The sequence below is a fragment of the Siphateles boraxobius genome, unplaced genomic scaffold, assembly GCF_051911475.1.
Source record: "Siphateles boraxobius isolate OS27281-9 unplaced genomic scaffold, OSU_SipBor_1 6, whole genome shotgun sequence".
Classification (NCBI taxonomy): Eukaryota; Metazoa; Chordata; class Actinopteri; order Cypriniformes; family Leuciscidae; genus Siphateles; species Siphateles boraxobius.
Window position 1 is genome coordinate 11,484,983 of NW_027509186.1, and position 25,201 is coordinate 11,510,183.

Genomic DNA, 25,201 nt, shown 5'->3' on the forward strand with positions numbered 1-25,201 from the left:
GGAAGACCCGTCAGGCACATCTACACAACAGAGTGGAGTTAGAGGAGAAGTCGAGGGGCTGAAGGGAACCAGTGAGAGCGGGGCTGACGGACTGGCTGATTTTAGAAGAGGCGGGAGAGGGAGGCTGGTTGGGAACTATGGAGACAAAGGAGACTTTGAACTGGTCGGGACCAGCATGGGTGGGAGATTAATAGAAGCATCCTCTTTCAAATCATCAAAAATACAAAGGTCAGCTTCAGCTCACCCTCAGTTGTGGGAGTGTGAGCAGGCTCTTCCTCCATTCCCTCGTTCTCCATAAGTAATCCTCGTAATCCCACCGGCGGTAAATTATGTTGCCGGCTTACACACGTTGTGAGCCAAATTGTCAGACAAATTGTGAGGCTCAGGCTCCGGGGCGATGGCTTGCTCAGTCCTTGTTTCTGATGCTGGCAGGCTCGGGCTCTCCGTCTGCAGGGGCTCTGGCGTCATGTCCGTGCAGCTGGGCGATGGCTGGCTGGGCTCTGGGTCCGAAGTAGAGCTGGTGATGTCCTCCACTGGGCAGATGTTGAACGCCGATCCAATGTTCGCCAGCACCCACTCCACAAATAGGCTCAATCTCCCCGAGGACCATCCACTGGCAGACATGCCTTTGACCACTCATGCTGGCTGGAATAATAAAAAACACACAAGCGAGAGGTCAGGGAAGTTGGTGAGAATCGCCAGGTCTAAACTTTCCTTGTTTGGTCCTCGAGGCTTTGTTCCTCAGGACAGCAAAACAACTTGTCTAGGTCCGGTATTCTGTCACATATGGCTGAAGTAAAACGCACGAACACGAGGAAACAAACAAGAACAGTCTTCATTTTCAGTGCAACTTAATGGAATGATAAAAATTAGTAAATTGAGAAAATTGTTTCCCCCCCCAGACGCTGCTGCCAACCCACCATCCTCCCACACCACACTCATTCTCGCCACGGGAAAAAAGGATTTCTGGCCTCCAACTGGCTGGAAACGGTTGCCATGGCAATACTATGACAACGCCTTAGTCCATCTCATTATTGATGCTATGACCACATCAGAACATGAGACTCTTACGACACAATGGTATTACGCCAAAGCAGAACGTATCGCGGTCTGTGTGCGCTGTGAATGCTAAGTCATGCAAACGTGACGCTTTTACATAATGTTTTAAAAATACAGCACTAAGATACAAAACACTTGGTGTCTGTTTGCCTGGTTTTGTTTGGTCATCTCTGGGATGTGTCCATTATTCTGACAGCATATTAGCACCTAGTCCTTTTAAGATCGCTGTTTTGTTTTTATAGTCAGATAATAATGCCAACACCAACTCATAAAAAAAAAAACAAGCTGGAATAAAAAGCTCTATAATATGAATATATGACATTCATGTGTGTAAGGTTTCCAGCGACATGTCATTTTTTTGATCACAACACAGTAACAGGCTAAATAAACATATAAAATATGCATTTGTGTGGATTTTGGACCAGTGAATTTCAGAATGCTGCTGAATGGCTGACAAAGTGTCTTCTCATTTGTTTTGAATGGTTAGGACAAAAACTCACTGGAGAGACGAAGGTTATGACATTTAAAAAAAATGAACCGTTGGTTAAACCATTGTTAATTTAATGGGTGTAAAACACTTGTGTAATTGTACTTTATTACAATACTAAAGGATTATTTTGGAGGATTTGTATTTTGTTCAAGTGCAGTTTAAATTGAATACTTGTACTTTTGGGGGGGGGGTTTGCAATGGTGTTTCACGGTGTGACAGTCAGTTAATATCCATACAGGGTTTTCAGGTGTTTTTCTCTTTGATTTAACTGACCACTGAACAGTGTAACAATTTGGCTCTGGAAGTAAAAATGGCATTTTAAAAAAATCCATAAAAACAGATAAAAAAAACTTATTCATAAACCTTTTAAGAGAGACTTTTTGTGAGCTCTGAGGTTAAGAGATAGTAGCCATATGTCAATATGACTTATAGTTTAACAGCGAAATCGATTGGTCCATTGTAACTGACCGCTACAGTGCAGATAAGAAAAAAAATATTTTTTTAAGCAATATTGATGTAAATATTTGTATTTTGATGGGTATTATTTAATGTTGTAAATCTTAAAACAATTAGTGTTTTAAATGAACATTATAAAATGTTAAACACATTGTAAATACCTTGTTTAATGATGTTCTTCTTTTCTCGTTTTTATTTTTGCTAGGTTACTTACTTTTTTAACCCTTGTGCATCAATTAAAAAAAGTTACACATAGGTACACAGAGGACAAAAATGTCCATGTTTAAAAACTGTCATAAAAATGTGAAGCTTGGGAGTACAGACTTAAGTTTGGTATCATTTTAAAGAAGACCCTTGGCAGATTATTGCTGAAGTAAAAAAAGTATAATAAGTAAATCCAAAAAAAAGTTATATAGGTATAAGTTTATGAAAATTATTTATGAAAATTATTTTATACAAAATATATATTTTATAAATCAAGTTGAACTCTAAAACGGCAAGAAAATAAAAGCCATAAATCTAAATAAATTGTGTTCCAAATTTGAGGATGATATCTCAAAAAATGAGCTTTCGGAAAGAGTTTGTTTGGGCGCAGTAACAGATTTTCCCCATTGGGTGCCAGCAAAACTCCACTGGTGCACACAATGATTGGTTTTGTTATTTGCAGTTGAGTTTTTCTCTCTCAATATTACAAACACACACATGCACACACACACACATATTTTTTTATAACACACATACTAACCACACTCTGACATCCATACCAACACACCCACACAATTATCGTTGCACAATTTATCCAATTGGCTCTATAATATGCCGAAGCAGAAAACAGGAATAAAGCGATATTTGTTTTATAGGCCAAACCTGGAAAAATGGCACCATCTGATAAAAAATAGTAAAAATTTAAATTTTGAAGCCTTGTCAACAGAATGAAAGCCTCTTTTCAAAGATTGCATCATTTTATAGTTAAATGGCCCTGGGATTAAAAATTGCAGTTTTAATGGGTTTCAATGGGGACATTTTTGTCCAAAAGGCGCTGAGAGGGAAGTATTTTGTGTAGCTAGTGCAAAAAATATTTTTTTAAGAAAATGGCGGTGAAATAGTAAAATTCCAATAAAAACACACACACCTGTGCCAAATTTTATTCAGTTAGCATTAACACATTAAGCAAAGTGATCAAAAACACAAAACTGAAAAGGACAAAAATGTCCATAAGGATGGCGAAAAAGTATTAAATTTAAAGTTAAAATTGTAATTTTTTACTTTAACTCAAGTATGGTTTTGGCTATATACTTGGACTTTTAATTGAGTCCAATTTTTTGCCAAGAAGCACTGGGATGTAAAGACAGGCTGCTGGTGTTATTTGTGCATGCTATGCCCTGTCCTGACACACACCTATTGTGGTTGAACAGCATGTTATTAGTCTTCCATTATATGCCACTATCTGAAACAAGATTGCGTCTTGCACGGCTGCACTTTCATTCTGATGAGAGAATCCGGGACACACGCGGTACCGTTTGGGAAAACCAACTTGTAAAGAGTTTTAGAGTTGGAAGTTTAATAGCCTTTTGAAAAGACCAGCGTATGATGTGTTTTGGATCCTGGGATTCTTCTTAATACAGTAGTCAACATTTGAAGTGGATCAAAACGTTTCATCAAATGAATTTTGAACAATACCCGTTTGTGTCTTAGGAAAACTTTGATGAACTTTTTTGATCCACATCAAATGTTGTACACTTTACTACTGTAGTAACACTTAAGGTGTGATCACATTTGATTGGTGAAATTTAGTGGGCAAAATGGTGTACGGGGCCATTTTGGAACACAGACATAATGAAAATGTTAAACTTACATCGGACAGCTAATTTACCAATCGTATCTTTGAGAACAGGGAATCGTTGAGAATTGTTTACTCTCAAAACCATCCATTTATATAGCGCTTTACATACAATACAGATTGTTTCAAATCAGCTTTGAAGTGATGAACAGAAAATTCAGTGATGCAAACCGAATTTAACTCTGAAGTCATCATCCGGTTAAGTTGTGTTCTCATCCAATAGTGTCAGTGAAGTCAATATTGCTGAATATTAAGTGGATCTGTGAACGAATCAGTCAGAATCATGTATGAATCAGTCCTATCCTTCACATATCACTCAGCCTGATTTGTTAAATGGCCAACTTTCCTTTTTTGATTAAACAATTTCTCCAACGTGTTTTGAACCGTCGAATGTTCCTCTTAGAATGTGATAAGGCCACATGCAGAGCTTGTTCATTTCCCCCAATGGCAAGATATGACCTTCTAGCAGAAAGAAAGGAGGAGGGTGAACAGAAATCTGTTGGAGGCAGACACAAAAAACATCATTGAGCAGGAGGCCAAGAGAGACAGCCAGAAATAAGCAGGAGAGATTGTGAAGGCGAACAGAAATGAAGTCTAAACTAGAACTAACTTGGAAGAAGAACAAGAAATGTGTCAAACTGCAGTACTTATCACTTCACAGCGCCCCAAGCTTTCTCCAGAGAAACTCTGCAGTATATCGTTTGGAAACTGAATAGTCAATCACACTTTGCACTAAACAGAAATGAAATGGAAAGGAGAGAATGTAAGTGTATGCGGTTGCATCAGATCATTGGGTTTCTGGCAGTCCTTGATGTTGTTCAAGGTGAGAGATGAGAATGGCAGCAGACGGGGCTATCAGCAGACGTATCTGCCCGTCGACCTTGCTTTCCCATCTGGCCAAAGTTGAGTTGCGAGAGCTGAGTTATATTATGCATGGGGCACTTTATGAAAACCTCCCAAGAGTTACAGCCTTCAGCTATTGATCACAGAGAGCATTTAGACTGAGATAAAGACTTCACTGTTGCTGCTTTTTCTTGGTAGGAGGTGTTTATTGTCATGCCCCAATTTCGAAACATGCTCTCTATCGTGCGTCAAATTTTTAGGCAGTTAATTTTGAATAATTAAAATAAAAGTTACATGGTTTATTAATTTTGTTCAAAGTGACTTCTAAATGAAGGAACAGTTCTGTCATCATTTACTCACTCTCATGTCAATCTAAACTTTTTCTCCTGGGAAAACAAAATGCGAAAATCTGACTTTAATTTCTCACAAAAGCATTGCTTTAGAACACTTGGAATTATGTGTTTACACACTCTAAAGATGAGTTCACAACAACGACGATAACTTTAAAGGTAACGATAAAGATAGTTCTAAAAATCTTTCTCAATAATAAAGAATAACAGAGTTCACACCACAACTATAACGATAACGACACAGAGAAACGGTCTCGTTGAAATACCTTTCAGAACGATTTTATCCAACTGATGAACGATAAAAACATTGACAGCCAATCAGAATCCACCCTACTGTAATGAGCTTGAGCATTTAAAGTGACAGATGACTAAACTAAAGGCCATGCTTATAATAAACAGAACAATAACATTATTTATCGTTATTTATACGTTATTGTTTGTTATCGTTCTTGTGAACAGGCCTTAAGACTCCAAGGGCCCTATCATACACCCGGTGCAATGCAGATCCAGGCGCGACGCAAGTGTTTTTTTGCTAGTTTCAGCCCGACGCAGTTATCATTTTTCTGTCTCTATTGACATGCAACTACCACTTTCAAGACTCAGAAAGGCACGTTCATATTGTTGCATTGTATATACTGATTCTCATGCCATTTTCAAAGAGTAGTAGACAATAAAGGATGGATTCAGACAACGGTGAAACTCAGTTGGTGGATACACTTGAGAAACCTCAGTCTCTGTATCTTCGTCTTGTGTAAAAGCTAATCAGTCTAAACTGCTTTCTGATATTGGGCCAGAACTTTACTGCAGTTTCCATTTCATTTAAACGATAAAGGGGTTGGGTGGGCTCCAAGATGCAGAGATATTTGCGTTCATTCCTAGACGAGAGAGAGAGAGAAGCAGAGAGAGAGGCTCAAATCTGTTACATAACCCTACCCAGGCTCAAGTCATTTAAAACATATGTTTTCAATCAGCTTCGAGATCCAGCGCTGAGCTATGTCTATTTCTTCACGTGGGAACCCATCGATCAGGCTCTCATAACCCCGGGGCCAGCATTAAAGTTGATATGAAACAGAAGTTGCGATTGTGACGCATATCCGAATGTAACGGCTACTCGAACAAGAAACAAAAGTAAGGCGGGATTTGATTCTGTCCATGGGGTATTGATTGGATGGTTGTGGTTTGCTATTGGTGGATCTCATGTGAGTGACAGGTTGCTCCGCCCTCACGCCAGTAAACACGTCATCGGAGAAGAGAAGAGATGAGCTTCAAGAGAGAGGGGAAGTTATTTTGATTAAAGATTACGAGGCACATGAATAGAAAAATAATATCAGCAAAATAATGTCAATATATTATGTTGGTATTTTATATGTTGTATTTATGCATTTTTTATTATGTCGTTTTAGATACACTCTTCATCGATAGATAGATAGATAGATAGATAGATAGATAGATAGATAGATAGATAGATAGATAGATAGATAGATCGATAGATAGATAGATAGATAGATCGATAGATCGATAGATAGATAGATAGATCGATAGATCGATCGATAGATAGATAGATAGATAGATCGATAGATAGATCGAAAGATAGATAGATAGATAGATAGATAGATAGATAGATAGATAGATAGATAGATAGATAGATAGATAGATAGATAGATAGATAGATAGATAGATCGATAGATCGATGAATGAAATATTTTTATATCAGAAGCTAAATGGTGTTACACATGGAAGCGACTTTATAAATTCGAATAACTTTTTAAAAAAACACACAATTCTTTAGAAAATTATCTAGCACTATAAACCAGTGGAGAATCTATAATGTAACGTCAAGACGTTTTAAACTCCAAAGAACCATATGGCAACTCAAGAACTATATACAGGGGAAAATGTTTTTTTTTTTTTAGAGTAGCCTACATGAAGAGGCTATTAGCGCTCATCATCTCTCTTGATGCTTATGACAGCGTCAGCATCACCTCCATCCATACAGATGCGGCAGGAGATCGAGATCGGAGCCGGCGCGCATGAGAGCGTAAGGGGCGGGGGAATGAGTGAGAGAGAGAGAGAGAGAGAGAGAGAGAGAGAGAGAGAGAGAGAGAGAGAGAGCGCACAGGCTGATCGCTATCTATCTCCCACAGACATCTTTCTATGTTGTAACACACAGAGCATAGGACTTGCTTGTCGTTGACGGTGGCACAGCAACCCATAATGCGCGCCGTCTTCTGAAAACGTACAGCGGTAGGGTAAACGTCTGTTTTCAAAATCTAATAGCGCCTGCGACTGGATGAACGATGGTTTTAACTCTCACGGGTCATGTTTGTTTCAGGCGCGAGGGATGATGGCTTAGTCGCGTGCGGAGCGCCGATGCTGCACGATGAGTGTAGCGCTGCAAGATTTACGAAATAACGTGAGTCGCACTGATGCTTTTTTGATTTTATTTTTTTATCACATCACAAGTCTGCAAGCCGTGTCGTTGGGCGAATTGATTGAAGCTGCTTTAAATTGATTATTGGCACGTAAAAAGGCAAATTGTGCACATTTGGAGATGCACCACATCATGGTTATCGCGCGTCTGTTTTTTGATGTTTACACTTCGGTTGCGCAATGACTGATGTAACGAAACTCATGACAAATGATGTTCTTCTCTTGTATAACGCAACAAACTGTTTATTTTTAACCAACGTTTTATTGTATTTGTGTTTCCTGGTTTCCACACTCTTTTCCGCGTTTCAGTGAGCACAAAGGATCTTTTTTGCATCTTATTTCCATAAAAAGCATTTTTTTTAATAAACAGTTGATGTACGTCAACATGTTCGTGGGGCTGAAATGTTACATCGCTATAGAGCTGCTCTCTATCACAAACAAACTATTTCTTGTAACGTTTGTAGATTCCCTGAAACCATAAACTATTCCCCGAAGACAACACGACATGCCGAACTCGTTGGTTTTCTAGAATAACACAGATTCCTTGTTACTGTAGAACAGCTGCTCCCCAACTCCAGACGAACTGGTTTTTATTCCTCGACTCTTTGTATGTTCGAGGTTTCGCTCGTTTGTTTACAGGGAGTGGTTTCGAGAGCATCTTGAGTTGCACAGCGCTTTATAGACTGGCGTACGCTACCATGGCAACTGGGGGTCGCGCGAGTATAGTTGTAGCCTACTGTAACAGGTAGGACTATGCCATTCTCGCGCGAGCTCTCCTTCAGTAAAACGATGCGAAACATGCGGTTTTATTATAATTTTTTTATTTTTAAATTAGAGTCGTGTCGTTTGAGTAATGTAGATATGATAAAACAAAACATGGACTAATTTAAAATTGTGAGTGGTGCTCCTGCAAAACTCTGTATGACTACACGCACACTGCAAAATGGTCAGATAACCTTGCATGCACACTTAATACTACAGAATCAATCTGAATATATTAGGTTGAACCATCAACCGTAACCGTAACTGTAACCACCATTGACATTAAGGGGGACTCGTTTCATTCTGTTCTGCTCGTCACTGTTGAAATTATTTAGATGCCAATCAAATCAAAGTAGGCGGGGTTAACAGTTACAGATGCAGTGCGCCAATTCGCCAGAGCGCAAATTCCTATTCCAGTCAGTTTACATTATGTCAAATGTTTTGCAAAAGAAATGCTAAAAAGCAGACAGTAACATCCAGGAATGCAAACTACTCGACTTTTTTCTCAAATATGGTCGTTTTTAATAAAACATATAGTGATTCAAGTAATCAAAACGGTTTTCGACATAAATAAAAGTGCGCACGATATGGTAACGGGTTACCTTCACAAAATAATTTAATTTTAATCTCAGGTAGAAGTAACTACTTAAAGTCCCCCTGTGGTCAAAATCAAGTTTTCAATGTTGTTTATATGTCTATGTGGTGTTTTTTCAACATCATTGCAGAGAATTTTCTCCTTAAAACTGCAGTGAATCAAAGACAGTCTCAAAGACGTGGTTTGAAATCGCTGGTGTTTCTGATGTCACAAACATATCGAGATAGTCAAGGAGTGGATCTCTGAGATGCTGTGAGTGAGTGGAGGCGGGGCTAATTTGCATATTTATAGAACCTTGTATACAAAACGAGGCAAGAGTGTAAAGTTACATTCGAGCTAATTTAAGGCATGAAGCTTTTTTTATAAGGAAAACACTTTTAAATATGTAATTTTGGTGATCAAATATGAGTTTTAAGAGATAAAACTATTGATTACAGGGGGACTTTAAGTTAAAAACTGCATTGTGTGCGCTTGCCAGCGAGGTTCTGTACAGTAACGGTGGTGTTTTAAGTGGTTGTCACACATTGCTATGTGGTTGCTAGGCTGATCTGATAGTTGCTATGATGTTGCCAAGTTGTTGCTTAATGGATCCTTACTGGCTCAAGTTCTTATCTTATCTTATTTGACCTTTATTTAACCAGACATGCCACTTAAGAACGAATTCTTATTTACAACAGCCCGGCAGGAGAATAATCTCCTGGAGAACATACAGACAGACATTGTACAAATACAATAAATCAAAATATAAAACAAAGAAAAAGGGATTAGTCAAAGCATTTACAAATAGTAACCGAAAGCTCCCTAATAATATTTTAAAATAGCAGAGATTGAATTCGTCTCTCTATTTTCAGTGATTTTGTAACACATTCCAATCATTTGGTGCAGCAAAGCTGAAAGCAGAACAGCCTTAAACACTTTTCCCTCATCTAAAAATCACAGATAAGCCTACAGTCAATATACACTAATATATACATTTCAGTAAAACCGTTATTTAAAAAAAACATCTAAAGGTGTGGGAACCCACTATTCTGGTCCCTGGATATGGTTCAGATCTCTCATATATTTAAAGTCTACTGGAATTTTATGCTTAATTTATTGTCTGTCAAGTAAAAATCGTACGTCTAATCACAGCACACCCCTCCTAAACAGCCCACACGATTTCAGGTATCACTCATGTCTGTAGCTTAAATAGTGTGGGACTCGCTGAAGCGTTAAAACTAAGAAAAAGGGTTTTTTGAAGAACTTAGCAATCACCACTAATAAGTGCAACTAATTTCTGTGAATTGAATGTACCTCGAGCAGATGTGAAGGCACACTGTTCCCTCATTAGGGAGGAGTGCTCGAGGTCACGGTGGAGCTGCTCTAATTAGCCCAGTTCAATATGCTGTAAATCAATTACCGCTTGCAGAACGGGAGTCATTTCCACTACTTTGTTATCCGGATCTGCAAGATTATTTATTTGTAGACTGATGCATGGCGTACACTGTGTTTGCACACGGTGTGCTTATGTTATATAAAAAATGATGAATGACTTCACCACTGTTCCTGTCAAGAAAAGCCACTAGTTCAGTATTACTCCTGAACATATTGAATGTACAGCATATACCCTTTTTATTTTAGTGAATGATGGCCTTTATTATTGCGGGCTTATTGTTTAAATGCTCTTATTCTTGTTTTTTAAGTCACTTTGGTTAAGTGTCTGCTAAAAGTAAAATGTCTAAATGAAATCTTTTAAATTGATAAATGAATATTTCACTTTCAATTAAGTATAAAAATTTAGCAAATAATTTGGAACCGATGCAGTTTGTAGATCGGTTCACAGAGTTCAGTATATCTGAATGGTATACTGTAGCTAGACATGGTTTCACTGTCCATCAGTCCTGGGATTTTAGGTTAACGGGATAGTTCCAGCACACTTTCATGGCAATTTGTAACTATTTTACTTTCTGGCGAATTGGTGGTGAATTGGTATGTTTTCGTACAATTTTATTCATACAATTTCATACAATCTGCTAAGCCTTTTTTCTAAAAATCGTACATTTTTGTATTACGGAGCGCCACACATGACATATGGGAAAAAGTGTGTGTGTCGTGGCCACGAATTAACAAATCGTTTCCACGACTTACTAATACGTCAGCACGTTTGACTAATTCGTTCCCTTGTTTTAAGTAAATCATGTGCACAATATAATAATTTGTTCCCTTGTTTTAGTTTCAAAACGAGGGAACAAATTAGTATGTGTATTGTTAGACCCAAACCGTAAAAATGTATACCAATTCACAACCAATTTGCCAAAACGTAAAATAGTTACGTTTTCTCATGAGTTCGGGTTTCATAGTTCACCCAAAAATGTAAATTTCATTAATAATTTACTCATCCTGACTATCTTTCTTCCACTAAATGTTTCCACTGTTTTTGCCCATGTAATGAAAGTAAGATATTTTGTTAATAAATATAATGTTGTTATGGACCAAATTGACTTTCATTGTATGAACAAAAAAATGCTGAGACATTTTTCAAAATATCTTCTTTTATGTTCTACAGAAAAAAAGAAAGTCATACAAGTTTCGATTGACATAGAGTGAGTAGAGAATGAGATCATTTTAATTTTTGGGTTGATTATGCCTTCAAGATGTTTTTGGCAGATAGGAATGAATATATCAGTTTTTAGTATGTGGAAAGATCCGAGACAGTCAATAATTATAACAATTATATAATGTTTTATTAAAAAAGTTCAGGAGCATGTTCAGATATTCAGCACGAGAAGAGGCTTACACACTAAAAAATGCTAGGTTGTTTTAACCCAATTTTGGGTCAAATGTAGACAAACCCAAATGTTGGGTTAAAAATGAAATGTAAAAATTTAACCCAGTGGCTGGGTTTGTCCATATTTGACCCAAAGTTTGGTTAAAACAACCCAGCATTGTTTAGAGTGTATAGAGCCGACTGACCTCTGTTCCACCATAGTTTTTCCTGCATCCCTCCTCCACCCCAACTTCTCACTCTCCATTATTCCTATCCCAGCCAGGGATTAGGGGGGTGTTGTGGGAAGAGAGATCTGGATTCAGGCCAAATTCCAGGCTCGAAGCCCTCTCCTTGGACAAAATACTTGGACAGCACGCCAAATACACATATTCAATACTATATCTGATTATATGCAATATGGTTTCGTGAAACAAGAATATGGCAAATTGCGTTTTCTAAAAGCACTTACCCACCACTCTCTGACATTCATATCGGATGCTACTTTGCATCAAAAATTTCTCCCCAAATTTGCAGTGTTCTCTGATTCAGATTGAACTCTAGTGTGCAAGGCCGCTGATAGCTTACTTCTTCATCTTATCTTCTACTTCCTCTGTGTTTCTGCACTTTGTGCATCATGGTAATAGTACCAGCGTCAGTTTTTTTTTGTGCAAATTTAAATAGCAATGCTATTGCTTTGTAATTTCCAGAAGCTTGCTGTAAACTTTCGGCCAAGCTTTACTGATTTTTTATGGCCAGAGACGCACTGGCTTGTGTCGACAGTTATTGGATTATTTGGTTGTGTAGATACAGATGTTATGTAACCAGCATCATCCTGTTTGCATGTTTATGCTTCATGCACACTATCTCCATCAACGCTTTCTGAAAATGAACCCATAGTTATCTGGAATAGTGTTGTCTTTATCCCAACATGGTACCATTTTAGGCTTAGCACTGCATACTGTGGTATGGTAGTAGTAATAAAAAGATTTTTTGAGCAGTTGCCCTTTCGGTCTAATGTAGGAGCGGCTTGTCAAATCCCGATCCAAACCGTAACCATCGTTGGAGAGAACACAGCACTGGCTCCAGATCAGAAAGAGAGGGAGACTCCAGGGTGGGGCTTGCTGTGGGAAAGGCTGGTTGTTAAGCTCTCTGGAGGTGGAGTGCACTCTCTAGTCATCCCCTGCGTGACCCCTGAAGCACTGCTCAGGGCTCTAGTGCACGGGTACATCCTGCCATTGGGTGTGTGAGAGGAGGGAGATGGCCACACTTTCCTGTCTACGCCAAGACTCCATCTGTACCGGTGTGTGTGTGTGTGTGTGTGTGTGTTCAGGGTCCAAGTTAAGGTCAGCAATCTAGCAATCCACCAGTCACCATCTGATGTTCCTTAGAGAAGGTCTTTTTGAACATTTGGTATACAAAGTCACAATACTGGATTTCTAGGCTAGAGGTCGACCTCTGTTTTTTAAATGGCAAATGTCGATATCTTAATAGCCAATGGGCAATAATATAATGTATTGCTAATAAATCAGACACACATACAATTTTGGAACTTGAACATTTATTGTTGCAACAGGATCATTGGAAAAATGTTCCTCTATCTACTGTTTATACTGTATATATATATACTGTACTTTATGTATGAATATACATAAATACATACATACAGTATATATACTGTAGATAGAGGAACATTTTTCTAATGATCCTGTTGCAACAATAAATGTTCAAGTTGTAATCTTTCATTCTAGGGGGAAAATCACATTATGAAATAAATGTTTTCCTCCAAAACACGTTGGCCTTAATTATTATTGTCACCCCTATAATTTTTTTATCAGTAAAATATCTCTATTCCCATTAATACTTACATTGAATGAAGAAAAAATAAATGAAGAAACTCAAAGGCCAAATTTCCTTAATCATCCATCATCACAAACCAGTAAAACCAAAGAATATAGTTCTGATGTGCATCAAAAGATTGTTGACCATCACAAAATAGAAAGTGGCTGTAAAAGAATAGCTACAACATTGAAAATCCCCATTTCCACCATCAAGGCAATAATTAAGTTTATATATTAATTATTGTATTATTGATATAAAATGATTAATATTATATTAATGTTTTTATAATCCTAATGCACGGTGAGGATGAAAGTTTGAGTGGCCAAAGACTCTCCAAGGATCACAGATGGAGAATTGCAGAGATTATTTAAGTCTTGGGGGTCAGAAAGCCTTAAAAAAATCAAGCAATCCCTACATCACCACATGTTGTTTGGGAGGGTTTCAATAAAAATCCCCTGCTGGGGAATGATCCAAAACAAACATCTAAATCAACACATAAATGTGTTACTGAGCACAAAATGAAGCTTCTGCCATGACCGTCCCAGTCCCCTGACCAGAACGCTATAGAAAATATAGCGGGGGCGGGGACGGAGTTTGGAGATGTTGGAGTTTTTCCACCTCGCTTTTAAATCTCTTACCAGTGAATGAGCAATGTTATGAATGCCTGTGTGGCTGCGCACATTTTAATTTCGCATTTGAATTGGCGCCAATTCGGGGGCAGCAATTTCTTGAGGTCTTATCAATTTTATATTGCTTATTATTCTTAATGGAAAACACAACAACAAAACAGTACAATGACAAACTCAAAGCTTAAATAGGCTTTTGACTTACATTTGACTTTGAAACCAAATCTTCTGCCATGGTTTTGTCAGCCTAGAGTGAGGTGAAATGGGCAAAGTGATGTGAAATCTGACTCCTGCTGCTGATCTGAGCTGTGACTCTCGTTTGCATGACCTTTAGTAAGCATTAACTAGCAGTAAAAAAATAAAATTATACAAAAATTGGAAACTTTATTTTTTAATAGTCTAGGATGGTGATATCGTTTCAGAAGCGGAGCAAAGATTTTAATTAAATTTTATGAAAACACGTATATGCGTATTAACCTTCATGTCCTTTTAAGATTGACTTTCCAGTTGTTTTGCTTCCCAGAGGCCCTAGTGATGGATGTATGTAGATAATGATAGTAATTGTGCAATTAACCTCTTATGTTCCCTTCGAATTATTTTAATTTGTTCCTCTGACCTAATCAAAATTCACTTGAGAGACATTACTGAAGCATTAATCCTGTGTTGTTTCAGAAAATAGACTTCTCAGAAAAACAACTATTATCAAATATAGTGATCTTGCATCTGCTTCTGTAGAAAAATGAATTGAAAAAAAAAAACACTGTCAAAAGTGTTTTTTCAGCTTTTACATCAGTCGGTGTGAAAATTCATTGCATTTATTTATGCTTATCTGGCGTCTCTGAGCCTCCAGACATAAGTAATGTAAAAAATAAAAAATAAAGTGTGTTATCAAGTTGATATTCTGTTTACAAACAGTTCTTATAAGATTAGGAAAACCCATGAAGTATTAACCAGATACTTCAATGTTAATTATGATTTTTTGAGCTATTAAAAAAGAATATGTAGGTTAAGACAGTAAAAAGACTCACTATTGATTTCTATGGGCCATCTGTCCTGATTGTCAAGTCGTTCTTTCATCTTTTCAAACCAGCTACTTTATCATCAGCATTTGTCCTTCAGCTTTGCCCCCTGTTGTCTTTACCCTCTTTGCTCACTTTATACCTTCTCTTAACTTTCTATTTGATTTCTCTGTGTCCCTATTATTCCTCCATGTTGCCATTATTGGCTTGTTTAACATTCTGCCAGCTCTGCACTGCAGTACCTGAGACCTGGCAGAGAGAGAGAGAGAGAGAGAGAGAGAGAGAGAGAGAGAGAGAGAGAGAGAGAGAGAGAGAGAGAGAGAGAGAGAGAGAGAGAGAGAGAGAGAGAGAGAGAGAGAGAGAGAGAGAGAGAGAGAGAGAGAGAGAGAGAGAGAGATTTGGCTTTGCCTGCTGCGATCTCTCTTTGTCAACTGTGAAGAACTCAATTCCTCTTCCTCTTAATCACATCCTCCCGTTAATTTAAAGCTTGTCATTTACAGTTGGATAAACTGCTCATTTCGATTATGATTTGTTTGACAGCCCTATAATCTAAACAAGATACATGAGAATCAAAATCTATAGGACACTCATATTTATTTTCACAAAATATATCTTTAATTAATTGGCTTTACTTCAGTTTTATTCTTAAACAAGAAAAATATCTTTGGCAAAAAATTGCAGGATGAAAAAAAAAAACATTTAATTAAAAATGTATTCGGATATGTGAAGCACTTTGAGCTGCATGTAATGTATGAAAGGCGCTATATGAATAAAATTGTATTCTTCACACATTGTTATTATTATTCTCCGAAAGAAAGTATCGTACAGATTATTTCATCTCAAGTAGATTTAACTTGTTGTTTTATTGTGTTTAGATTTGTACTGGACAACTGTACAAAACTACTTTAGAAAATGTGTTTTGCAGTGTAAGCTTTCTGTGCGCACACACCTGCGTGAAAGCTTAGACAACAGGAGGGAAGCTATTTGAAGTCTGTCAGGGTTGCACAGGCAGAAATCCACAGGAAGACAGGAAGTAAGCAGTTAATAGATGACGATACGCTGTGAAGAACAGCTCTAGAGCGGAGTGTGACGTTCGGAAGGCTCCCTCCCATGATTCCTGTGGTGCATTACCACTCCAGCTCGGAGGAAAGCTGTATGTGTTTGCATAATTTGCTTATTATGAGTCCTAAATGTTCCTTTCAAATGTGCGTTGGTCAACAGTTTGTGTGTTTTTTTTAAAATCATTGTTTGATGCTCAAGTGCAACTGAATCTTTTGGTAATCTGTTTCAAAGAAAAAGAGCACAGTATCATTGCAAACCAATCAAAACTCTTTGCACTCTCTCCACTGTCTTTTCTTTTCCTTCCTTCCTTCCTTCCTTCCTTCTGTTTTTCCTCCGTTCCTCCCTTCTTCCTCTCACAGTCTGCGTGCGGGAGTGAGGTAACCTTGATGCCCAGATGGGTGACGTCATTCGGGCACCCTGGGGAATATACTCTCTCTCTTTCTCAGAAACACACAAAAACACACACACTGAGTGGTTCTTTTCGTTTAATCGATGACACACTCAAACCGAGGGTGGCATAGAAAATGGAAAAGAGAATGTACATACTCATAAGCAGATGCCTTTATTACCCTTAATGGCTGCATTCACACTGCTGTTGAACATGGCTTAAATGCAATTTTTCCATGTGTGATCAGCAAAGATCATATTGAATCTGATATTTTCAGTTCAGATCTGAGCCACTTTTAAATCTGGAAATACATTTAATATACTCTTGGCATGTTGGAAAATAAAATAAAAATGTACCTCTAATTTATTATAAAACATCAAATTTAATATAAACCATTCTGACTGAAACTTCACTCTTGCGGCTGCAGTTTGGATTAGTTGAAGTTTGTTGAATAAACCTGCAGTAATGCATTACAGGAATCTAGTCTTGAGGTCATGAATGCGTGAAGTAGCTTTTTGGATTTTAAGAGATAATGTTATAATTTAGTAATTCTTCTGAGATGGTAAAATGCTGTTTTACAAATACTAGAAATGTGACTTTCAGATGACATAGCACACACATAGCTATTGAATAGCACACACACAGGTTCCTATCTGAAGACCAAGACCTTGACAGTACATCCATCAAGAGACAGATTATATTCTATGCTATTACAATAATTAAGGTTTTTGGTACAATAATTAAGACCTCTGTTTTTTTTCCATTGGAGAATTGGTAGATTTTGTCAGACCTCAAAGAAATGTAGAGCTAAGCATCATCAGAGAAAAACAACGGTCCTAGTACTGAGCCTTGTGGTACACCATACTGAACTTGTGATTCATCTTTATTTATTATCTGACTACAACAATCAGATAAATAAGATTTAAACCATGCTAATGACATTCCACTAATGCCAACATAATTTTCAAGCAATATTGTGGTCAATAGTATCAAAGGCTGCATTGAGGTCCAGTAATACTAAAATAGATATACAACCATGATCAGATCAGCAAGTAATTTATACTCCTATCAAACTCTGATGAGAGCAGTTTGGGTGCTGTTATATGGTATGGTATTTTCACAGATACCATTTCTCTTTAGTATTTGGTTTATTTACCATTTCACTAGCAGCACTCAAGCTGCATGTACTACACAGGTTGGGTTGAATCTGGATGATAATGTTATCGAGCATGTACAAAGGTGATCACACGATCAGTGTAACAAATATGCTTATTTTATTAGTGTAATTATTAATTAAACAAAAGAGCTAAATGGTTTGAGACTTGGTTTAAACAGTGACAATATATATATATATATATATATATATATATATATATATATATATATATATATATATATATATATATATTAAAATGTATAATGAAGACAAATCAGAAGGTTCTTCTAATTCAATATGATTTTTATCTATGAAATTATACTACAAGTCATTTTAAATTATATTTTAAATCAGAATTAGGCAACAATGATTGTATATTTTTAAGTTTCTTTTTATCTTTCCACCTATTTTCATTCAATAAGTCAAATTGACCCAAGCTCTACAGTCAACATGAAATTAATAATTACCATGTTTATTTCCTTAATAAAAATTCCTAGATTTTTGTGAATGATTCACCAGTGCATGGTATTCCATAACTGTTTGTCTGCCTAATAACTTGTTCCACCTGTGATACAACTGATGTCACCAATCTCGCTTACTTCTAGACTCCTCCCTTCAAACAACCTGCCTCCGTTCTATTATAAAACACCCACTATTATGATCTAATCAATTCCTTGCAAATGAAATTAAATCCAGCCCTGCTTTCTACAACATCTTGCATTCCTGTTAGTCCTGTTAAATGAGTTGCAGATGGCATTTCACTTTGACTTGATTGTCAAAAACAATATTTCATTAAAAAAGCTGCTATCAGCAGGTCATACATACATTGTGTGTATTGGTTTACAGTGGAAGGGGGGCTCGTGTGAAGTGCGCTCAAGTGTCTAACTACTTCAGGGCATGTTGGGCTGCCGGCACAGAACAGAATGGCCTTTTGTACCGCAACAGAACGACTCTCTGTCCTTGTACCCTTTAACCGGCCACAATGGAAGCCCCCTCTAACGGCGCAGAAGTGTTAGCACACTCTGAGCGGTCATCCTGAATGAAGTCCCTATGAATGAGCGGTCAGAGGACTGGGAATAGGAGGTGGTGTGCCGATTTTGAATGGGAGTTACTGTGGAGCGAATATGTACAGAGGAAAGGAAGGGTTGCGGTTTGTTTTTACAGGGTATGCCTCGAAATCTGTGGATACTCTAAATAGCTTGATGTAAATGTATGTTACTCTATAAACTGCGAGATGGTGGAGTCCATGCTATTTTGGCTGTTATTTCCTTTTTCTCACATTTTTTTAAAAACTCACCCTCGTGCCATTTCCAAGACATATGACGTTCTTTCTTCTGTGAAACACTAATGGAGATGTTGAAACAAATGATTCAGAAATATAGTATAAATTTAGATTTAAAGTGCATGAGTCATTCATTTTCCAATGCTTTTATGGGGATATTTTTACCTTTTACGGGCTTGATAGCTAATAGTCTCCAACCATTTGGATTGTATAGAAAAGGGCAAAATGAACATTCTGCTAAATATATCATTTTGTGTTCAACTTTAAAATGAAAATCATACAGGTTTGAAATTATACATACATGAATGATACCTCAACCCATGTGGCTTGTTTCTTTTCTAAACAATCAGACTTTTTGACTTGGGGGATGAACATTTTTGCAAGCAAGTTTTTGATTTGAGTTGCCTACATAAGCGCCATGTCTCAAATTGTGAATTAATTATTGCAAAATTTTTGTTTTTTGGCTAAACTATCCCTATTTTTGTAGCATTTTAGTGGGCAAACATCATTACATTAAAGGGATAGTTCACCCAAAAATGAAAATTCTGTCATCATTTAGTCACGCTCAAGTTGATTCAAATCTGAATGAATTGCTTTCTTCTGCTGAACACAAAAAATTATTATAAAAAGTTATTGTGAAGAATGTCAGTAACCAAACAGTTGATGGACCCCATTGACTTCCATAATATATTTTTTTCATACTATGGAGGTCAATGGGGTCCATCAACCGTTTGGTTACCCATGTTCTTCAAAATATCTTTAGTTTTATTCATCGGTTGTTGATTGGATTTTGAGATGTCGGGATTGCATTACAAAATGTGGAGTGGGCTAAATTTGGCGTACGTCAGAGAACTTTCCCTTTCACCAATTGATAAACATTGAAAAACAGACAAGAATGAATCAGTCACAAAATATCTACAACATGCATTTTCAAAATAGCTAATTTTCATTTCATGCCGACTTCTCTCACAAAAGTAATGTGTTCAATCGCAAAAATGTTTTCTCGCAAAACGTTTGTTCTTACGCAGTACTATTGTGTTTCCCGAGAAACTTTGCATTCGCTAGTAAAACATTTGCGTTCTGTGGCAAAACTGTTACTAAAATATAGCTTTTCCTCCCACCTCATATTATTTCCATCACAAAAGTTCTGAGAGCGAATGCAACGCAAGCGCAGGAGTAACTCAAAAGAGAAATTGTACCTCCCATCTTGAATTTTTTAACATCACCTTGTCCCATTAGGAGCTTCAAATTGTTGCCTGGCAGATGATGTTAATGTTAATGTTGCGAGCAAGATTTAAACGTTTGTTTCCCATAGGCGCACCAGGGCTCAATGTGTCAGCATGTGCTAAACATTAGGTCAAAGCTCCTATTTTGAATTCTCTCTTTCCCTGGGTGTTACATTAATTCATAAGGAACTTTCCTGTATTTTGTCATAATGTGGAATGAAACAAGCAGCCGCCCCAGGCATTTTGCATAGACGAAACTGTTTACTTTTCCCACTATCTTCATCCCTTCAGAGAACTCCCCTGTTGATTCTCTCTTATCCCCTTTTTTGTGTCTCTAACCCTTTCCTACCCTCACAAACCCTCCTGACTGTGATTTCCAAACTCCCCTGCATGAATTGTTTGTGTGCGTGTTCATTCTTCCCTCCCTCCCCTGTCTGAAAGCGTTCTGCTCGCGGTTTATGGTCTCTCTGTGACGGAGGCCACCACCAGAGTAAGAGACGAGAAAAGGAAATGAGAGGGGGAAGGCAGTGTCTTTCATGAGTTTGTGGCGTGTGAGGTACGTTACAGTGCTTGTTCTCAGTTCTGTAAAATGCAGCGTGTTGAATGAGGGATTGATTTATTGTTTTGTTTTCCTGCTGTCCGGGGCGCAGCCGTTGCTGACTTAACAGAGATGGTGAGAATATATGCACAAGTAAAGCTATATGTGTTTACTACGGGCTGTTTCATTATCTTTATGGCAGTGTTTCTGCCCACTTTTACTCAGAAAATTTACACTTAGCACAAATAGCTTAGTTAAACTTTATGTGCATTGCGTTTATCGCCATTTGCACTTTATGTAAACAAGATACAATTTTTTAGCTATTTACATTTGGTGCACAGCATGTACATCAATATACATTTAGTCTAAATAACATCTGGGTCAATTAGCCAGAAGAAAAAACTTAGTTTAAAAGAAAATCAAAATTAAATAGCTAATCTATTTAAATAGCTAATCTATCTAAATTAAAACGTTATTAGAAATTTTATATCTGTCAATGTGTATACAGTCTTCTATAAATGTGTAAATATGCTAAAATGTCAAGTGGTGTAACCATCAAGTAAAAAGTTATTTTCGCGTTTTAGTAAATCATGGCCACATTGTACTAATTCGACAAATTATTACAACATGGCAATGATTTACTAAAACGAGGGAATTAATTATCATATCATATGCACGATGTACTTAAAACGAGGGAACGAATGAGTAAAACGTGCTGATGTATTAGTAAATACGAATTAATCATTTATTTTTTTCGTGGCAAAGATATACATATTTTTTGTTGTTTTTCTTTCCTATGGGAAGGATTGGGTCAGTGGCTTGAATAACAATCATTTCATCCAAACATTTCCCCTCTGATTGTGGCTGTAGTCAATGGTAATGTTTAGGAATGTTTCACAGGAACTTTGTTTCAAGAACCACAAAAGATGTTGATCTGTCTTGCTGAGCAAAAACAGTCACTGTTTGGATACAACAACGTGTCTGAGGATATGTCTAAGAGATAATTAGTGGTTTGCTCAGTCTGCATTAACAGGTGTGTGTGTTGTGGTAGTTTGTGTACATGTGTGAGTTATTGAGCGGGTCTCGCTGTCGGAGTGTGGAGAGAGGTCATGAATTGAAGAAAAGAGGAAAAGGAGATTGCTGAACCCTGACTTCCGTTTCGTGTCACCACTGAGAGCTCGGGCCAGCAGTGTAAATGTGTGTCTCTCTCTCTTTCTCTCTCTCATTTGCTCTCTTACCCTTGTTTTGCTCTTACCCTTGTTTTACTCTTACCCTCGTCTTCCTCATTCGCTCTATTAGATTTGTAGCATTTATTAGAATTACGTTACAATAAGGAAGGTGTTATGTGTACCGACTGTAAACCATTGGTAGGTTAACTTCCTGAAAAACTGTGACTGTTTAAAAAAAAAACAACATATTTCTGTTTTTTGAGTGGTCCAGTGGTGCGAGTTTGGGGCGGGACAATCTGTTGAGAATAATAAGTGAATCATCAAATCTTAAAGTTATATAAAAAGATGAAGCAGAAGCAAACATATCGGCGAGAATATTCCCACTTTAAAGATGAAGCACTGTTCTTCTCTGGTCACCCCTCACCAGTTGATTTATGACTTTTGACAGAGCATAGCTGAAAATAACGTTATTAGATTGATTAGATTTAACTTATTAGCTGTTTTATTTAGAACAATGTAAAAACAACCAAATAGAAACACACCAAAAAAACACTTGGATCACATTAACAACCACCTATAACACAAGTGGTGGAGAGTTTTGCACAGACAGGGATTATCCATATTTTGGTATGGAAAAATCTTTGTGTGTGTGTTTGATTGAACTTGGTATCATTAGTGGCACAGAAATCAGCCATAGGGATACTTAAAGGCATAGTTCACCCAAAAATTAAAACTCTGTCATTAATTACTCACCCTCACATTATTCCAAACCCATAAGATTTTAGTTTATCTTTGTAACACAATGATTTTAATAAAAGCATGAAGTGAGTATTTATTTACACTAAGTGCAAAACCTTGTTGACAGAGGCTATTTTCATTAACCCTGTTCACCATTATCTGACTGAGACAAAGTTACAAAAGAAACTCATTGTATAACAGGATCAGTGGTGTGGGCTTTTGTTGTGACTGACTTTGAATCCACCATTTTCCAAACTCATTCTTTTCTCTTTTCCCCTTGCGGATCAACTAGGAGAGGCGTTAATTTGAAGGAATAGTTAGATGTTAGAAAAGTGGGAAAAATGCGCCAAATTTGATTTGATCCACTTATGATTTTATTAAATATAATCTTATAAACTGAATATTATTCCATTTAATAGTATGCTACAATACCTTGAGGTGCAAATAGTTCAAAAAGCCTGAAGAAAAATGAAGAACACAAAAGCAAAAAAACATGAAGAACACAAAAGTCATTCATTTTCGATTTTGGGTTCCAACGATTATGAAAACAAGATAATCGAGGTAAAAATTATTAATGTGCCGTCCAGCGCACCTTCCTTTCCTTCACAGCGGTGCGCTTTCGTTCCTCCCTAAACGCCTTAACTTAACATCCAAATCAGCCAAATAAGTGAGTGTTGTAAAATGCAGTCACGTGTTTGATATTAAACAGTGTTAAAAAAGCCAATTAAGCTGCAAAAGAGACACTGTTCCCCGGGCGGCTTTCTCTGTGTGCACTCCGAGTCGGAGTCGAATGCGGAAAAGCAAAAGGGCTTTGTGTGTAACATTAGATCTTAAAGTGACAGCAGCCTAATAAATCTGCTGCAGTCTGTCATTAATGATAATCGAACAACAGATGACAAAGGACACTGAATAACGTAGCTTCAATAAGGATGAGTCTATATTTAATGTGTACTGTAAGACCATGCAGTGTTATATGCAGTATAATGTACATCCAGTCGGGGTCCTGATCACCCTGCCGGGTTTATTCTGCAATAAAAACCGGCTGGATTTAGATTATCCCACTTATTACATGGCTACTTGCCACATAAGCAGTGTTATTTTACATTTGATTATTAAATTCTGAATACTACTCTAAAACTTAAAACACTGTTTATTTAATTTGTATTTTTGTTCTGTTGTCCGTTTTGTTTGTAATTAGTTTCTTTGTTCTTATTGTATTGCTGACTGTTTACTTTTCCTTACATTAGTTAACCTAGTATTAGTTTTTTTCGGAAGTATCGATAATTGTGAAATCTCGCTGATATTTAAAATTACTCAAATCATGAAATAAGACTTTGATCCTTTCGCCGATCAATAATAATGTTAAATAATCGTGATTATAATATTTACCAAATATAATCGTAATTATGATTTTTGCCATAATCGAGCAGCCCTGCTGTGAGTTCACTTCTCTGTAGAGCACTGGCCTAATTACAGATCTGGTGTCATCTCATTTATCAGAGCTTTCCCAGCTGCTCAATATCCACTTTCGGCGAGGCAATGTTTTTCCGTGCGTATGTGTGTTTTGTTTGTGTAATCCACACCCTGCGAGGAATTCCACTTCCTCAAATGATCAGGCAAGGTCACTTAAGTCCTGACATTTGCTGTTAAGATTTTACAGATTGAGTGTGTGTGTGCGTCACACCTCAAAGCCCTGATCAAACTGGAAAGTGTCACTCACTTCCTCTAAAAACCCTTTCCAAACTTCATTATATACATACATACACATGTTTTATACGTTTTCCAGTCAGAAAAGTAATATTTACAGCTGTAATGTAAAATAAAATTGTATTATTATACAATATTTTTCTTAATTGTTTAAAGTGAAACATTTCAATAGTAATATTTCTTGTTTTTTTATTTTAGTATGTTTTATTTCTTTTATTTAAAAATAATAATAGTAATACATTATTATTATTATCATCATTTTATAGCCATAGTGATATATAATCACGAAATCTTGGCCAAATTGTATAGCCGTACAAACAATTTTTATAAGAAAAATCCTAATTAGATTCCTCCCTAAATCATGCAGCCCTATTATTGCATGAACAATATTTGCAGTCATCATTCGTCTGCGAGTGCACTCATCTTTTAGCAAGTCAGACAATGTATATTGTGTGTGTAATTATGTATGTGTATGTGATTATTTGTACTTGGACCTCACCCACGTCTGCTGGCGACAGAATGTCTGAGCACCTTCATTTGGACGACTGCAGAACGATGATGGCCTGGCTCACGGACTTGCGCTGTTTTCCACCCTTTCTGTTCACCCTTCTTCTGTATTCTTCTCACTTGGATCGAGTAATGCCCATGCTGGCTGTTCAAAGCAGGCTTTGTTACCTCATCTTTCCTTCGGATGGTCTCTGAGGGCTGATTAAAACGTGTGTGGCCCCGCTAGTCTCTTAATAACCGTTCAGAGAGTTTGTTGTATAGCTGGGGCTCCCTCCCTTCAAGGTGGCTTTGGCTTGGCTTGGGTGGGTTTCTTGGGGCAAGAGTGTGAGGGTATTTCTAGCTTTCAGGGGCAGAGGTTGGGCTATGCCAGCCT

General features: G+C 37.2%; 1 protein-coding gene and 1 long non-coding RNA gene across 5 annotated transcripts in view; one reads left to right on the forward strand and one right to left on the reverse strand.

Moving 5' to 3' along the window:
- The first annotated feature begins 7,093 nt into the window (after nt 1-7,093).
- ece2b (endothelin converting enzyme 2b) overlaps nt 7,094-25,201 on the forward strand; it is a 78,548-nt gene continuing 60,440 nt past the window's right edge. Inside the window, exons 1-2 of one of the 4 annotated variants that reach the window (XM_077207681.1) lie at nt 7,094-7,282; nt 7,371-7,451. In XM_077207681.1, the coding sequence (XP_077063796.1) occupies nt 7,419-7,451 (33 nt within the window). In that variant the 5' untranslated portion in view covers nt 7,094-7,282; nt 7,371-7,418. Of the gene's footprint in view, nt 7,283-7,370; nt 7,452-20,616; nt 20,843-25,201 lie in introns of those variants that run through there. The other 3 variants (XM_077207683.1, XM_077207684.1, XM_077207682.1) reach the window with 3 other exon arrangements.
- On the reverse strand, nt 16,418-24,958 carry LOC143715861 (uncharacterized). Its single transcript, XR_013195905.1, has 2 exons — nt 24,821-24,958; nt 16,418-16,554 (listed from the first exon to the last, which is right to left on the reverse strand). It is a non-coding gene; the product is annotated as an uncharacterized LOC143715861 (long non-coding RNA).